Below are 17,516 nucleotides of genomic sequence, written 5' to 3'. Positions count from 1 at the left end.
GTTACTACAACGTGCGTGCCGTCGTGTCGCTCTGATGCCAGCTCTGTTCTCTCGGTGAAGCAGGGCCAGGGAGCTTTACTCTGAAATTCTAACTTAAATTGCCGTCCCTTCGCACATTCCCAAGTGGGACGTCTGATTTTTCCGATTTCCAACAACAATGGGATGCAGCACCACGCTGCCGTCACCGCGTTTAAGCGCAGTGACGGCAGAGCGCAGGTCTTGATGGACAGTAATGGCTGCGCTCGTTAGAAGGATCGTCAACACGGCTAAGGCTCCTGAAGCCATCGGCCCATACAGGTGAGGTCTGGTGGTTGTGCTATTGAGAGGATCACCGCACTGTGCGCAGGGTACCCAAGTATCTTCTCCGCTATAGTACCGGAGTATTTATTGAAGGTGAAGGAGGTACATTTGGACATTATTGAATTAATTCATTGTCAACTGAATTGAGCTCAAAACACAATTGAACACGTCCGTTATGTTCCTGTTGGAGGGTTTGATATCACTCCCCCTCTAAAAGGGGCGCGGCCGATCTTGTCCAATAGCTGCGAGCGTTGAAAATGACTTGACTATAAATTCCTTAGAAATATTAAATACTAAATAGTGTGTAAAGACCCCTCGTTTTCAACATTATGATGCAATTCTGTTCTCCAACCACAAAAAGTTGTGCCATTTATATTGTTTTTGTTTGCATTGTTTGCCATGTAATAGTTTTCGAAAGCTAAACGAAATTTAAAAAAAAATGGATCATGAGGATGAAAATGTTGATTATAAATTGCTCCTATTTTTCGATACATTATTGTAATAAATGTATTTATTTCCTACCAGCCAAGCGGTTGTGATAGACCGGACCGTGTTCATCTCAGGACAGCTGGGGATGGACCCTGCTAGTGGACGGCTGGTTGTGGGGGGTGTTCAGGCCCAGACCAAACAGGTAAAAAATAAAAATAAATCTAAAAAATAAATGTATACATACAGTATATAACCTCGAGTTTAAACACAGAAACATATGGGATCATCTTAGATGCTATCGGCAGTCTCTATATTTGAGACAATAGATAGATAGATAGGTAGGTAGATAGATAGATAGATAGATAGATAGATCGATCTGGCAATATACAATAAGATTCAAGATTTTTATTCGTCACTTACATATACATACTTTCATACATATATGCAGTGAAACGTAATGACTAATAAACAATAGAAATATACATAACCTAAAAAATTAACAATAAACAATAGTAATAAAATACATCTCCATGTTTCTATTAAAATAGTTCATGGCACTTTGGACATGCATATTTCTACTTCTTCTCTGCAATGAACCCCCCCCCCAAAAAAAAAATGTCCAAACAGGCTCTCCTAAATTTGGGCGCAATCCTCAGTGCTGCCGGGTGTGGTTACAACAATGGTAAGAAAGTAGTGATTGTTTGTTTATTCATTCATTCATTCATTCATTCATTCATTCATCCATTCATTGATTCATTGATTCATTGATTTATTGATTCATTCATTCATTCATTCATTCATTCATTCATTCATTTATATTTTTTATGATTTTATTATTGTTGTTGTTATTATAATTGCATTATTATTATTATAAAATATTTATATCATTTAAAATAAGAAAGAAAGTAGTGTTGATTAAAATGGGATTTTTTTTGCAACGGCCGCTTTTTCCTTCAGTTGTCAAAACCACTTTGCTGTTGGCTGACATGAACGACTTCACCAATGCCAACGATGTTTACAAGCAATGTGAGTATTAATGCGGTCAATGTCTCAAACCTATTCATTTCTATGTCAGCGTGTTGTCCACGATAAGCTCATAAGGTTAAAAAAAAAACAGACATTTCATAGACACTTTTTTTTGTGTGAGAAATTATAAAATAATAAGTCATCAGCAAATGCATTTTCTGTGTAAGCATATATACATCCACTGTATATACAACATATAAGTAGGTCTTTTCAAATTTTTGAATCACGAAGGTTTGTATTTCGGCAGGTGCAATGACATGTACGAGGGGTATGTTATGGTGATCATTGGTGAATATCTACAGGCGATTAACATAAAAAAGTATAATAATAATAATAATAATAGTAATTAATAATATAAAATGAGACAATGAAAATAAAGTAAAAATAAAATAATCAAAATTAAGAATCTATCAGTCTATACCATACAAACTATCCACTATCCACTGTAGACTTTGGACGATTGCACCTCACATTTTGTCCACTAGGCGTTTTAACAGTCCAAACGAACAAAGTCAACATTTCACCTGGTTCTGCACACTAGACTTGACTTGAATACCACTGGAATGGTACTTAAAACCCTCCAGTTCACTTCTTCATTACATATCAGTCTATTTGTAATCCACTGTAGGCCTGAGTAATCAATCAAATACACACCACATTGCTGTGATGGCTCTACAGTAAAGGTTTTGCCATGTTTTAACTCCCCCAAAGCACATTTAATGCCATTAGTCATTCATGAGTTATCAAAGATGTATTATAGTAATAGTAATAAATAGTAAATTATGTAATAGTAGTTAGTAATAATTGTGTGATTATTTGTAATATATTTGCCCAATTAAGTTACAGTTGAAAGCTGAATGAAGACATGGGCCTTCATATTCTTTGTAATGTTATTGTCGTTGTTTTGTTTTGTTTTGTTTTTTATGAAATTCACAGTGACTTTTTTTTGCCAATATTAATGGCAAGGATTAAAAAAAAACAACACAAAATTAAAGTTAATGAGGGTGCTGAAATCCAGATAGCTGAGTTAAAATACTGGAGTGGACTTTTAATTGTCATCTCCAATATTTGAACACGACAAAAAAAGGGCAATACTTAAAGTTGGCAGTATGTCCTTTTCAAAGTGGTAATCCATGAGATTGTTTTGGAGAATATTTTTTGTTACAAAACTAGAACCATTTTCGAAGCCTTACATAGAGAAAATGCGATATCACACATTGCAGCAAGTGTTTCCATGGAATGATCATAATATCAGTGAGAGGACGTAAACACCGTTTGGTCCACAGTTGTAAAGCGTCTTTAAAGACAGTAAAACAGTCTATTGTGGATATGCAATGCCTCAAAACACTAACATTTAGATTTTAATATACACTCGCAAAAACAGCTTTACCAACAAGCCAGAAAAGTCTTAGAATAGAATCCTGGAAAAAATAAAAAATATAATAATAATAAATTTGATTTGTGTGTATAAGAATATTTTTGCAAGGCTTTGGAAAAGGATTTCCTAAAGTATTTCTTTTAATTAAATAATTAGTCACTTTTCTAAAGGCAACAGAAATTTCAACACAGCTTTCTGTCTTTTAAAAATACATTTTATGGACCGTTTTTTATGGATCCCTCCCTGTCAAAAAATCTTGTTCTTATTTAAACAAATCTCACCAAGTAAAATAATGTAAATAAAATATGTGCCCCCATTGGCCAATTATTTCACTTGATTCAAATATATAGATTTTTTTCCATGAGATTTTTTGGAGAAAAAAAAAATCCTTGTTTGATATATTTCAAATAATGAACTATTAATAATTTACCTGATTTGATACGATTGCACCTCACATTTTGTCCACTAGGCCTTTGAACAGTCTAAACGAACCAAGTCGACAATCTGTGAGATTGTTTTGCAGAAAAAAAATCCTTATTTGATATTTATCCCATATTTGTTTAGCTGGAACTTTAGAAGAATTGGCCTTTCAATGTATTTGTGGTTTGCATGTGCTTCTCTGTATGATATTTCCATTGTTGGTGTATGGATTACCACTTTAAATCCTCTGTCCACTTGTATTTCCATGTATTTTTTTATGTCTATGTGTCCGCTTTATTCGTCGAACATATGTATTAATTTTCCTAACTGTAGTTTTCAGCACCAATTTCCCAGCGAGAGCCGCCTACCAGGTTGCCGCTCTGCCCAGAGTAAGTGCCTGCTAAGGATTTATGGATTTTTCTTCATCTATTAACTAGAACTTTGCCCCCCTAAAACAGGGCCCTCGAAGGAATTGCAGGGTGTTCAATTTCTTTCCCCACTGAATTGTGGTGTGGGGTATTGTGGTTTCAGGAGCCACACCTGTCTTGGGTCTAGGTAATTGGGCCCTCGATCAGGGTGGCTGTACGCCTGTTGCTCATTATAGCAATCAACGAGCAACAGTTAAATCACTCATCTCCCACACCACAAATATATTTACTTAACTTACTTAATGCCCGGATTAGACTACACAATATTTTTGTGTATCAGGATGGTCACCATGTCAGATTAGGTGATCATAGTGCCATCATTTCTTGCCGTGTCTTGGTCAGGAGACTGGCAACACTACGTGTATGACCCCGACCAATCATCGTTGCGCGAGCTCACAGGTCGTTGCGTGGGAGGGTCAAGAAACTGTCAACAAATATGGCTACAGAAGTGCTATGTGTGATGATGGTGGTCTTGTGCTGCGAAAAGAAAAATAAAAGAAAAAAGCAATTGTGGCCCTGTTCCAGTATAGATGCAATTGTTTGGACAATCCGCATCGCCTCCCAGACGGACTCCGTTTCCTCCCGACGGAGCCGGGACAGAGTCTCCGTCCTCGGATGCGCCTGGAGCGGGGGGATGCATGCTAATGACCAATTGTCATGTAAAACGTTCTTACTTTTCCCTCCCACTGCATCTGTCTCTCCGACCTCATCTCCCTGTCACTCTTAATTAGGGTGGACTTGTGGAGATCGAAGCAGTCGCTGTGTTGGGGCCCCTGACCGATGCATAATGGCTCACAAACAGTCCCCTTAGACCTTCCAACTTCCAACCTCTAGATCGTGTTGTATAGCAGTTGCTGAATTAACCCATTTCCCGCATTGAGGTTTATTTTAATTTTTTTAATAATTTTATCAATTTTTACAGGACATTAAAGTGATAAACTGAGCACCACTGTGTGTGTGTGTGTTGCATTTGTTCAACTTTTCCATTAGTGTTGATGAGAATTTACAATGCGACTGTGACCATAGTTCCACATCAATCCACATAGGCTGAGATCGATTGAGAAAACTTTTTTTCTTTACTTGGGGATGGTTGGGGGTGGGGAGGGGAGGGTGCTTGAGCTGAATCATCCTACAAACAGGATGTGGAAATCACAAAAAAAATCTGTTGGTTTTTAAAAGCACTTTATTAATTACCCTAATAGGCACATCACTAGAATGCAGAACTTAAAAATGGACTTGGTTTGTTAGACCAAGCTTTTATGAATTCTGGTAAAAGATAAAATTGGGTTAAAGTAAAAAAAAAAAAGGCACAACCATCTTATGCATGAGTAGATGAAGCTTTATTGGTCTGGCACAATAAAATATCAGCGGTATCATAGGCAAGAGTGTGGAGAATATTTTTTGTTACAAACCTAGAACCATTTTCGAAGCCTTACATAGAGAAAATGCGATATCACACATTGCAACAAGTGTTTCCATGGAATGATCATAATATCAGTGAGAGGACGTAAACACCGTTTGGTCCACAGTTGTAAAGCGTCTTTAAAGACAGTAAAACAGTCTATTGTGGATATGCAATGCTTCAAAACACTAACATTTAGATTTTAATATACACTCGCAAAAACAGCTTTATCAACAAGCCAGAAAAGTCTTAGAATAGAATCCTGGAAAAAATACAATAATAATAAATTGACTGGTCTAGATTTGTGTGTATAAGAATATTTTTGCAAGGCTTTGGAAAAGGATTTCCTAAAGTATTTATTTTAATTAAATAATTAGTCACTTTTCTAAAGACAACAGAAATTTCAGCACAGCTTTCTATCTTTTAAAAACACATTTTATGGACCGGTTTTTATGGATCCCTCCCTCTGTCAAAAAATCTTGTTCTTATTTTAACAAATCTCACCAAGTAAAATATGTGCACCCCCATTGGCCAATTATTTCACTTGATTCAAATATATAGATTGTTTTATTGTTTTTGCAGTGCACCTGTATTGCACAACAAGCTGAAACGAAGGGGGGGGGGGATCACATGGTACCTTAGATTCATCATGAAATAATTTACACTCCCAATACAAATCATTTTTTCAGCTGTGAAAATAGAAAGGAAAAACAAAGAAGCTTTCTGGAGTACTGTAATGAAAAAAATCAATAAATCGCCATATCGTTTGCTTGTATTCCACACAGAAGCCCCTTCAGAGAGGAGTGTTCAAGGTCAACCTTTCTACTCGACTAAGAAATTAACATCCAGTTATTCTGGTTGAGTGTTCTTTGCACCAAAAAAAGTGTAATACATGTTTTAGTTGTAGTTTAAGGCACTTAACTTCCACTTCATAAATTTCCCATTACATCATAAACACCTTGGGGGAAAGAACATCTGGGTTTCACAGCATTGCTGTGCATTTTGAGTTATGATAAAAGTAGGACTTTGTCGGCCTGGTTCCCATCTACTGTACTTTTGCACTTGCATTCTTATCACCTTGGTACTTTCCTGTCATCAAAAAACAAAAGTGGAACAACCACAGTACCCTTGAAATACAATTACAATATTAAACCGCCAAATCCTGTTATTTATTTAATATCAAAATTCAATCTTCTCTTCTGTGTGCCAAAAATCCACTCGTGTCTTCGCGTCTATGTGATGATGGTACCATTATGGCTTAATCCGCTGTTACAGGGACACTTCCTGAGAGGCCTCCAGTGGTGACGCCCGGGTCTCTGCTGATCACACACACACACACACACACACACACACACACACACACACACACACACACACACACACACACACACACACACACACACACACACACACACAATCAGTGTGCATGGACAGTGTATGGCAAACAGACAACATCATAACCGTTGGTGATTGATACACAGATTCAAAATGGATTCACCAACATCTGCAATCACCTCACAAAGAAAAAGTCAAAATGTATTTTTAACTAGTACATGCCTGTTCAAAACTTTCTAAGACAAGACTTTCTAAGACATTTTAATAGCACAGTTTAACAAAATGTCAATGATTCAGCCCTGTGTTCCACAATAGAAGATGAAACTGCTGGTTAAAAACATACACCAGGGAAAGACACTCTTTGTAACCCAGATGCGTTTATTGAAAGTTTATTAATATATTACACGTGCATTGTGACCTGCGCAGCCTTGGGTCCCCAGCAATACACCCGCCAAGTGTGAAGTAGATCGGATGTGGAGATAATTGAAGGACTTTCTAATCGAAGGACATACAGTACAGACAGACAAGAGATCCTGCCTTTATAGTTATATTATAGTTGGATAACCAAGTTCTGTCAAAACAGTACAGTAGTGAATAGACGTATCTCAGAATGATTCTTAAACCTCTCACACGTGCATGCATGCACCCATTCCCGATGAATAAAGTCTACCATGCGGAGATTGAGTCTTACTTATGTAATGCCTCTCCCAGACCAAACCAGTATTCTGCATATGCTGCCTGCAGGGGCCTCTGTGCCCCAAAAAAGGACAGTATGTTCTTTCAGTGTTCAAAAAAGGTGTGGACTGGAGCAGAGCCCACTCAAGACTGGTCCATAAAAGTCAGCCGCTTACAGATAATGGAAATTAACCCGAGTGATACATTTAAAGAGGATTCTATGCATTACAAATATGCTCAACTGGTATGGTGAGGCAGCAACATGAACCTGAAGACTACACATTGAAAAGTTTCACAGCGGAAATTAAAGCCCTTTTACTATTTATATAAGCATTGACACCCATATTAACTCCAAACTAATTGTGTCATTTCATTTATTTTCCAAAAGGTTAAAATTCCACAGCTAATCGATCAAAACGTAGCAAATTTTGGGGAGAAATGCAGACACGTGTGGCGTTGCAGGAAATTGGAATGGACCACTTCAAACACTCCATGTTGGGCCATTGTGCTAGCAGCACTGTCTGGATATGGCCAACAAACTAGAGAAAGACTGTGTGTATAGATTTGGCATTGTCCCTCACACTGTCTGCATTATCTGTTTGGCCACCCAGTCCAACACTATCTGCTCTGTAAATTTTGTCAACTAGAATAAAAATCACAGCAGCAGTTAGAGGGGATTGTTCATTATCAGAACAGTTGAATACAGCTTGTTGCCGCCTTCAGGGATATGGCAATGTATGTGATGGATATTCTCATAGCAACCACTCAATGCATTGGAGGTGAAGGGGCCAAATGTAAAAAAGTTAATTAAAATAAAACCTAACTGACTTGGATGGGTGAGTTGTAGACTGCTGATTAATAATTACATTTACATTTAGTCATTTAGCAGACGCTTTTATCCAAAGCGACTTACAATTATTCAAACACCGACGGACGCAGCCATCAGGAGCAATTAGGGGTAAAGTGTCTTGCTCAAGGACACTACAGCATGCTAGCAGGAGCCTGGGATCGAACCAGAAACCTTTAGATCACTAGACCACCAGCTCTACCGCCTGAGCTACCATCCCCGTAATGGTCGTCCACGATGTTAACAAGAGCTTATCTTGTTGATCGTGTCTGGTGTGAAGACTCTAAGCTTTGGGAACTAATCCATCAATCTCTTCTACTCTGACATGAATGCCTCAGTTCTTTCAGCCCCTGGCAGTAGTGGGCAACCCAACCCCTTGAGTGCCAAACCCTCTGTCATTCTCCTATTGTCTGTCTTTAAATTCTGCTTCAGGTTAGCATGACAGGTTTTCTGAAGTAAACATGCACCAAGTTAAATCTGGTTAATAAATTGGATGATAAATGAGATAAACCCTCTGTGGGATATTTTATGTCAACAATCAGAGTTGTCAATCTCTATTACAATCATTCGACAGCCCTGGCTGGTTTGTGCACATCCGATAGAGATGAAATGTATCAATGTGACTTTGCAGTACCAAACAGACGCCATTGCAATGTACTCCTAACTTAACAACCTACCTTTTTAACGATCGTTCGGACTTACGACCAGCTCTCCGACCATTCTGTATTGTACGCTGCATACAATACTGCGGCGTGCGCACTGTGTGTGCGGCGTCTCAGTGTCAAACATCTCATAGCGCATCACCGTTCTCAGTCTCAGTCTCGTTCCCGCAGGCGATCAGTATTCACTACACTAGCGTTCACAATCGCCACGGCCCCTTACCGTGTAATAACACGGATCCTCGCTTATCGACCAATTCGCTTAACGACCTAGTCTAAGGAACGGAACTCAGTCATTAAGTGAGGAGTACTTGTATATTGAAAAACTAAAGCACCGTTTTAAAAATATATTAGCTTGATATAATTTGAATAGCAAAACAGTGTTGAACCAAAAACTGTAGTGGTTCTGCTTTAATTTAATTTGTTGTCGCCTACCTGCAGGTATGGGTTCAGGGGCTGGCGCCAGGTGATTGGGTCACCTCAGGGTTGTCTGAAGTAGGCTCAGCCCCAGACGCAGCTGACGAGTCTGCATTGTCCACTCCAAGGTCTGAGACTTTGCCTGTCGCCTGCACAGCCTCAACGACAGGTTCCTCAGCAGGTATTTCTGGGGCTTCTGCCGCCTGCACAGGCCCAGCAGTGATGGGTTTGCCTTCCGCTGGAAGGACAGTTTCGGCAGGGGTTTCTTTGGTCTCCTCACCAGCAGGCTGACGATCGGCCTGGGTCTCAGCTCCAACTGGAGCTAAAGGTGGGAAGACTGGGATAGTAGCTGCAGCAATCTCTGGATCAATTAAAGGTACCGTAGCCCCAATTGGTGACAAGATTCCACCTATTGCCACTAATTCAGCTGGAGCTGTTACTTCCATTGGTTTGGAGGAATCAACTATCAGTGAGGGTTCCACTGGTAGCAAGGGTTCAACTGGTCCTGAAACCTCAACTGGTGCAAGGGCTTCAACTGGCACAGAGGTTTCTACTGGTCCAGGGAATTCAACTGGTTTCAAGGTTTCAACTGGTTGTGAGGCAAGTGCAGCCAACAATTCAACTGGTTGGGAGGCTACCTTTTGAACTGGAGAGTCTCCGCCCACAGGGACAGCAACTTTGGCTACAGCAGGCACATCAGGTGCATCTTGGACAACAATGGGGGCATCTGCCTGAACATGTTCAGGTTCAGGGGCCTTCTCTGAAGACCCAACAATGGCCTCAACCATGGGAGAGGCCTCAGTCACAGTGACTTCTATGGCAACAGCCTCCTCCACCTGGTCAACTGTTTCCACCATTCCTATAGTGAGTATAGAACTAACAGGGACTTCTACTGGAGCAGCAGAAGCTTCTACTGGGGCAGCAGGAGCTTCTACTGGGGGAGTGATCAATGGAGTGGCTTCTACTGGGGCAGAAGGGGCTTCTACTGGGGCAGCCATGGAACCTGGGGCTTCTACTGGGGCAGCAGGAGCTTCTACTGGGGCAGAAGGGGCATCTACTAAGGGGGCAATGGAAGCAAGACCTTCTTCTGTGGCCACAAAGGCTTCTATTGGGTCAGCAGGGGCATCTACAGGAGCAGCAGTACAAACAGAAGCTTCTACTGGTGCTGTGGGAGCTTCTAGTGTGGCAGCAGGGGCTTCTCCAGGAGCAACAGTGGAAGCAACGTCCTCTGCTGGGGCAGCAGGGACTTCTACTGGGGCAGCAATGGAACCAGGGGCTTCTTTTGGGGCAGTGGAAGCCTCTAGTGGGGCAGCAGGGGCATCTACTGGGGGAGAAATGGAAACAGGGACTTCTACTGTGGCCACAGTGGTTTCTATTGGGGCAGCAGGGGCTTCTACAAGGTCATCTACTGGGGCAGCAATCGTAGCAGGGGCTTCTACTGGAGCAGTAGTGGGAGCAACATCCTCTACTGGGGCAGCAATGGAAGCAGGGGCTTCTTTTGGGGCAGCGGAAGCTTCTAGTGGGGCAGCAGGGGCATCTACTGGGGGAGCAATGGAAGCAGGGACTTCTACTGTGGCCACAGTGGTTTCTATTGGGGCAGCAGGGGCTTCTACAGGAGCAGCAGTGGAAGCAAGGTCATCTACTGGGGCAGCAATCGTAGCAGGGGCTTCTACTGGAGCAGTAGTGGGAGCAATGTCCTCTACTGGGGCAGCAATGGTAGCAGGGGTTTCTACTGGGGAAGCAAAAACATCTACTAGCACAGCAGTGGAAGTAAGGTCCTCTGTTGGAGCAACAGTGTCTTCGTCTAGAGCAGCATGGGCCTCGGCAGCTGGCTCTGGTTCTGGAGCCGCAAGGAGGTCTTCCCCAGAGCCCAAATCCTCCTGGGCCTCCAGGGCCATCAGCACATCCTCTGTTTCATAATCTGCTTCCCGCTGGACACTGCCTAGTAAAGCAGTCTGCACAGAGAGCTGCTTCTGGATGCTCTTTGAATCTTCAGCAATGGTGCCATTAGCAACTCCTGAAAACAGAGACAGGTAAGGTTAAGTTTGAACAAAGAATGTATTGATAGCTGGTCAACAGTATTATTTTTTAGTAGGTAGATTCTTCCCGATCTGGCTTTCCATTGAGAATAATGCAAAAAAGATTAAGAAATGAACATCCAACTCAATAAATTGATAACCTTATGTTGGCAAGTGACAATGATTACAGTACACATGAGCAATTAGCAACACAGTGTGTTTAGGTAAGTTAAGGTAAATTGATTTGCAAACTTGGAAGGCGGGTGCAACATCATTCTTTATGCTAATTACTTTGTTTAATAAATTGCCAAATTTGTCATGACAACACACACTCTATAAAAACACACCTTAACTGTGATGAATTCCTTTACCCCAAATATTTCCTAGATATGACTCTTGAGATAAGGGCTGTATCCGACTCAGAACTTTGTCAGTCTAATCAGATTTGGCTGTTCAATGCAAATATTCGACTATTCGGTGGCTGTGGGCGATGGCATTAGTGGTATTAAAGGGGCCCCGGGGCTAAATTATCGTAAGACCGTTGTATCGATAAGCTTTGATGTTACCGGTACGGTTAACGAATTTTAGAGAAATTAAGAAAAATGATTTTCTATTAAATTATCTAACCCATTTCTAAATTGGAATAAGATTTATAGTATAATTTATATATATTTATATGAATAATATTTATACTAAGATATTTGTCTAAGAAGCATTTTCGCTATTATCAGAAGAGACATCTCTCCTCTCCATCGCCGGAGATATGTGCAGGCGGGGGTGAGGTGGGGGCGGGGCCGGCTCCCTCTGCCTGACTCTCACACACGCATGAGGAGACGAGGGTGCAGATTGCGCCCCGATCACCCCCTCTCCATGTGTAATGCGCAGAAAATAAAACACTGTTAATTCTGCTCTTAATTTGTTTTACTTTTACTCTTCAAACAGATGAAAAAACAACCGATAAGAACACTGTTAAAGTACTGGATCGATAAGTAGTATCGATAAGAGTAGTAGTACCATTAAAATCGTAATGATACCTATGCCTACTTGTGCCCTGTTCCTCCGTGCCCCTGAACCGTTTCTCGCCGTGTTCGCATCACACAATTCACACATATAAAAGATATATTTATGATTCCCCTTTATAATTATTAAGCTTCCATTTGTCTTATCCTGTTATTGTAATGCACACTGACTGGGAAACAAAAACAACAATAAACACTGCTCCACTTGAAGAATCTTAGTTGGCTGACGGGTTTCTGACTGATGATTAGACTCGTGAACTTTCAGGGGCCAACCGTACTTTAGATATTAATGTATTCTGTCACGCAAGGTGGGGAAGCATTTCTTTATTTTTGGGTATGTATAATTGCTGTATTATTATACAGATTAGTTATTATTATTAACTACTTTATCCTACACAGGCATGCAAGTAATACATACAATGTTGCATCAATCAAACCATTTACCACATTCCGAAGAAATCCTTTAATTTCCTTTGCTGAAAGTACTGGCCTCTTTGCCTCAGGGCAGAAAGGCACATCCAAAGGAAATAAAATAAATTTGAGTGTGGCTGCTATTGCCCCTCATGTTGACATGGAAATCACTTATTTTTATATACTTTTTCCAAGAGTACTATTCCTATACTCAATAGGTATAAATACACCCTAACCTCAATGACTAAAACAAGGGTAGGTGAGGAACTTGAATTGACATGTCAGGTTCTGAAATGTCAGGTTGAACAGGGGGGCAGGGCCGACTCTCCCCATCGGCGGCCGCCTAGGGAGCTATCCCGAGTGGGGGGGAGCGATAGGGGTGCATTTTGCACACCTGTCTCCCTCTCTGACAGCACCATCGCTGCTAGCGCATACCAGCGATAGGGTGGCTGCAATCAGCGTGCCAGAACAGCTGGTTTGTATTTTATTTTACATCTGCTTATGGAATGAAACAAGTGCATATGGAAGGGTATGAAATTAAACCGTGCGTAATGCGTACACTTTCTCCATGACTCTCTCCTCGATCACCCCCTCTCCGTGCGTAACGCACAGAAAATAATCGTAACAAGTCTACAAGTCGTGCCCCGTTCCTCCGCTCACAGTTGTAAGTTGTTTTATCTTAAGTAATGGGGCACAGCGATCGGCGCACGGAGAGCTGTGCTTGTGTCCTAGTCCGGACAATTCACAGTTAAAAATATATTTATGATTCCCCTTATTTATAATTTCCCACTGAAATTGTATCCCTCTGTAATCCCAGTTTATATCTCTTTCATCCTGTTATTGTTATGCACAATGACTGACAAAAAGACAAAACAAAAAACACAACGGCTCGACTTGAATAATCTCAGTTGACTGACGGGTTTCTGACTGATGATTCGTCTCGTTGACTTTCAGGGGACAGCCCTAAAGACAATAGTATTATAAAATATTATAATGATGAATGGAAAAGTTATCCATTCCTCATTCTACTCAGACAAAATAATTAAGTATGTAATTTACTCAAATATTGAAGTAACAGTGAAAGTACTTTGTCAACATGGTGACTTTCGGATTCATTGTAGAGACACATTCCGGCCTCAGTGCATTAACCTCTTGTGTTGATCGTCCAGTTTTAGTTTGCCTAGTGGCAGTGAAAAGATAAAAGTTAAAAAAAAAAAAACCTTTTTAAGAAATTGATTGTGCCACTTTATGAAAAACCCTGTTAGTAAAAATGTATATTACTTGTGGGTTACAGATAAATCTAGTGGTGTAAAAAACTAAGATATGGGCTTTGAAATGTAGTGGAGTAAGTATGAAGTTTACTGAAATGGAACTGCTCAACTTAAATCCAAATACCTCAAAAAGTACTGTTACTTTCCACCCCTGGTGTTTTAACCAGGGTGAAGAGCTGGGTAGTTCAGACACAGCGGCTTCCTGATTTTATTCATCTGTCAGATGTGATGAAAATAATGGGGAGCAGTGAGTAGAAGGGAATGTGACGGGCTGGCAACTGGTGTGAAAAGAAGCCAAGGGAAGTAATGTATGATCAACATGTAAAAAGACATCAGGGAAACTGATAATACCAGCTTTTGGAGTTCTAGTTTAGTGAGGATTTAGAGCTATAGTTTTTGATGACCGGAAGACAACAAATACAATTTTCAAGGGTTATGGGTAGAGATGACACAATGTTTTTTGGGGTGGGGGCCAACAGGACACATCTGAATGTAGTTACTACTCTTATGATAAGTCAAACAACTCTCACCAAACAACTGTTTGAATTTGCAGTTACCCCTCATGACAGATGATTTCTGCTTGTCCTCAAGCCACCAGCACAAGACTATATAGTACTACAAAGTCTGACATTTGAGTTCCCACACCATTGTTGGCTGTTGTCTCCAGCGAGGTCCGTTCAGTATAGTGAAACGGCTGGTTTTAGGGCAAGACACAGAAGGACTGAGCATGGATGACCTGTGTGTCAACAAGATTTAACTGCCAAAGATGACAGAGATCCCAGTCAAAACAATGGCACGGCTGGCCAGAGGATCCCTGCCAGCGCTATGACAGCAGCATGAGGGATGACAGGGGGGGGGTCCAGACAAGGGGATGGGACGTGGTGGTTTCGATGACCTACTGCTAATGGAGAGACAGGCGTTACAGAAGGCTGCCCGGGTAAAAGAGATGGAAACAACGCAAAGTGTCATAGTGTCAAGAGGAAAACGCTGCTCGTTAAAGAGGAACGCATATCGTTTCATTTATATCAAAATATCATTCTAATAAATGGCAGAGTGCTTTTTATGTGCAACCTGACTTATGTGGAAACAGAACAATTGCTTAGTTCTAACCCCTCCTTCCTCATTTAAAACTCTGCCTTTCCTGTATTTCTCCCAGGGATTTAATTAAGTGTTATCTTATCTTAAACAATTGTTTAGTTTCAATTCAAGCATCACATTGATTTAAGCATTAAAAAATAAAATTAAATAAAAAATAAAAATCACACAGAGAAAGAAACTCTCAAAACAGCAATGGGGGCCAATCGAAATGACCCATTCAAGTGTATGCTATAAATAATAGTTCAGAAAAATGTAAATAATAGAAATACATTAAACATTTTTAAAGGCCTGAATCAAGAAAAAAAAGCTGCCAATGGGGGAAACATACTTGATAAAATTATTTAACCAACTGAAGAATGATTATTTCATGACCTGTTAAAATAGATTACTAAATATTGTATTCTTCAATTAAGGAAATACATATGCCCTCTTTCTCAGTAGAAGGCATTTATGTTTGCTGTTCTCTTAAGAACGTTTCTTATTTGTTCAAAGAAATCTCTATGATTACCTATTTATACCATGTATATAATTATGTACTGTCAATGTATCTCAAAATAAAGGAAAAAAAAGATTCATTAAATATTTTCAAGATTTCCAGGCTTATTAAGATTTCTCTGTGTATTATTCATTCTGGGACAGTGGCAGTAACCGCATAAGCCCCCACATACTCTGCATGATGTTCTAGCATAACGGTCCGGATATAACCTACACCAGCAAGCATCTGCATGGCTATAGAACAAATGGGTTTACATGAAAAGCCAATTAACCGATGCAATTACCTTCTTCCTCAACAGAATGTAGACGATGGCTACACTTTTTCGTGCAAGAAATAATTCACCTTTTCCATCTTATAGCTCCTTGTTGAGGAATACAATACAGACTGTGTACATCTTTAACACAAATCCAACTTAAACACGTTCACGGGCAAAAGTTCTACAAAACGCAAATATCACTCAAATCGTGTTCTGACTTGAATCAGAGCAGCAGCAACAACAACAACAAAAGGTTGTGTGTGACCTCTTTTGCCTTAGGTCACAGATGAACTCCAGGCACTTAATGTTGGCTTTTAACAGTGGCAAGGCGTTGTGTCGAGCCCTATTTGAACTACACTGTAGTGGACACTATCATCATGTAATGAGTAAAACAGGGAGCTGTGAAATGTGGTCAAAGTTTTGAAAAGGGGATAAAAGGTAATATTGTGGTGAGCAGAGGGCCAGTGTGTGGGAAAGCACACCGTGTACCAGAACCAGGCAGAACCCCCCCCCCCCACACACACACACACACACACACACACCGCACACACGCCCCTAAAGGAACGGCATGTTTTATTTTACACCTGGGGGGAGGGTGCTGAACAATAAACCCACGACAACAAGACAAAAGATCGTCTGGTTAATTTGACTCCATTGTTTTTAACGCCATTTAGTTTTAGGTGAAAACAAACCGGACCGATACGTCACCTAAGGTCTCTCCGCCGTTGCTCTCCGCCGGTTCCGGTTTCGTTCCCGGTCTTCTCTCCTGGTCCACGGTCTGCGCGCTGGATGAGGAGCAGCCCATTATTTTGGGGTTTTTTTTTTTAAAGCGCTGAGTGAAACTTCCCGAGTCGAGGATGGGACGGCACGCCGAGGAGGCTCTTATTTGGCGAGGGAAAACAAACAAACCGCCCCCTCGCCCCCCGGGAGGTAGGAAGTAAGGACGGCCGGCGGTGAACGCGTAAACCGCTCCCGGGTTGTGTGGGAGCAGCCGGGTGCCGTGACACCGTGGTCCGCTGCCCTTCTCGGTCCGGTGGTGCTTGCGGCGCGGGGCGTTCTGTGCCGACGGACCTCCTCGATCTTGACTCCTGGCGATGCAAGAAGCGCGAACGATTCGGTCCGTGGGGAACGAATGCTCCCGACGACTCACGGCGTCGGGAGCCACTCAGGTGTGGCGACACCTCGTCCGCCCCAAAACGGATTTCCAGAAAGTGATCGCAACGTCTACCTCGTCACTGAAAAGCTTATTTATGACTCAACACGACTTGGTGTCATTCGTGAGGGTTGTGATTTGAAGATTACAGCCCGCCCAGTCCCTTTTGCACTCGTTGAAATACATACATACAGGGACAATACAACTCACAAGATGCAACTTTGTGTTCCAAAACCACAAAATGCAGATTTACACTTTCACTTGCCAAAATGTAATGATTGCAGCTCCTACCGTGTGACTGAAAGGTCATTGGTGCTTCACAGTGACTTGGTTTCATTCAGGAGGTTGCGTTTGACTTGTTATAACCCAGCCAGCGGACGGCGCTCACCCCTTTTTTTGGCACGACACCGGCAAAGGCGTGGACGAGCGAGGGGAATCTTGGACTGAGAAACAGGAACTAATTCCTGTGGATTCAGTG

At 41.3% G+C, this 17,516-nt stretch overlaps 2 protein-coding genes across 3 annotated transcripts; one reads left to right on the top strand and one right to left on the bottom strand.

Annotated features, from left to right (window-relative positions):
- Positions 1-44: 44 nt before the first annotated feature.
- Positions 45-4,925, top strand: LOC307233707 (2-iminobutanoate/2-iminopropanoate deaminase-like). The gene is made up of 6 exons (XM_080005098.1): positions 45-297; positions 826-931; positions 1,357-1,411; positions 1,687-1,755; positions 3,887-3,942; positions 4,713-4,925. The coding sequence occupies exons 1-6, from the start codon at positions 233-235 to the stop codon at positions 4,767-4,769; spliced, it is 408 nt and encodes a 135-aa protein (XP_079861224.1). The 5' UTR covers positions 45-232; the 3' UTR covers positions 4,770-4,925.
- A 1,424-nt stretch (positions 4,926-6,349) lies between these two features.
- On the bottom strand, positions 6,350-16,890 carry LOC307234220 (uncharacterized protein). 2 transcript variants are annotated; one of them, XM_080005831.1, is made up of 3 exons: positions 16,594-16,890; positions 9,335-11,333; positions 6,350-6,702 (listed from the first exon to the last, which is right to left on the bottom strand). In XM_080005831.1, the coding sequence occupies exons 1-2, from the start codon at positions 16,688-16,690 to the stop codon at positions 9,349-9,351; spliced, it is 2,082 nt and encodes a 693-aa protein (XP_079861957.1). In that variant the 5' UTR covers positions 16,691-16,890; the 3' UTR covers positions 6,350-6,702; positions 9,335-9,348. The 2 variants fall into 2 exon arrangements, with proteins under 2 accessions (XP_079861957.1, XP_079861958.1); XM_080005832.1 differs by having other exon boundaries at positions 6,350-6,699.
- Between the last annotated feature and the right edge of the window lie 626 nt (positions 16,891-17,516).

Source organism: Zeus faber, assembly GCF_960531495.2.
Source record: "Zeus faber genome assembly, chromosome: 8".
Taxonomy (NCBI): domain Eukaryota; kingdom Metazoa; phylum Chordata; class Actinopteri; order Zeiformes; family Zeidae; genus Zeus; species Zeus faber.
This window is presented reverse-complemented; position numbering and strand designations above follow the sequence as displayed.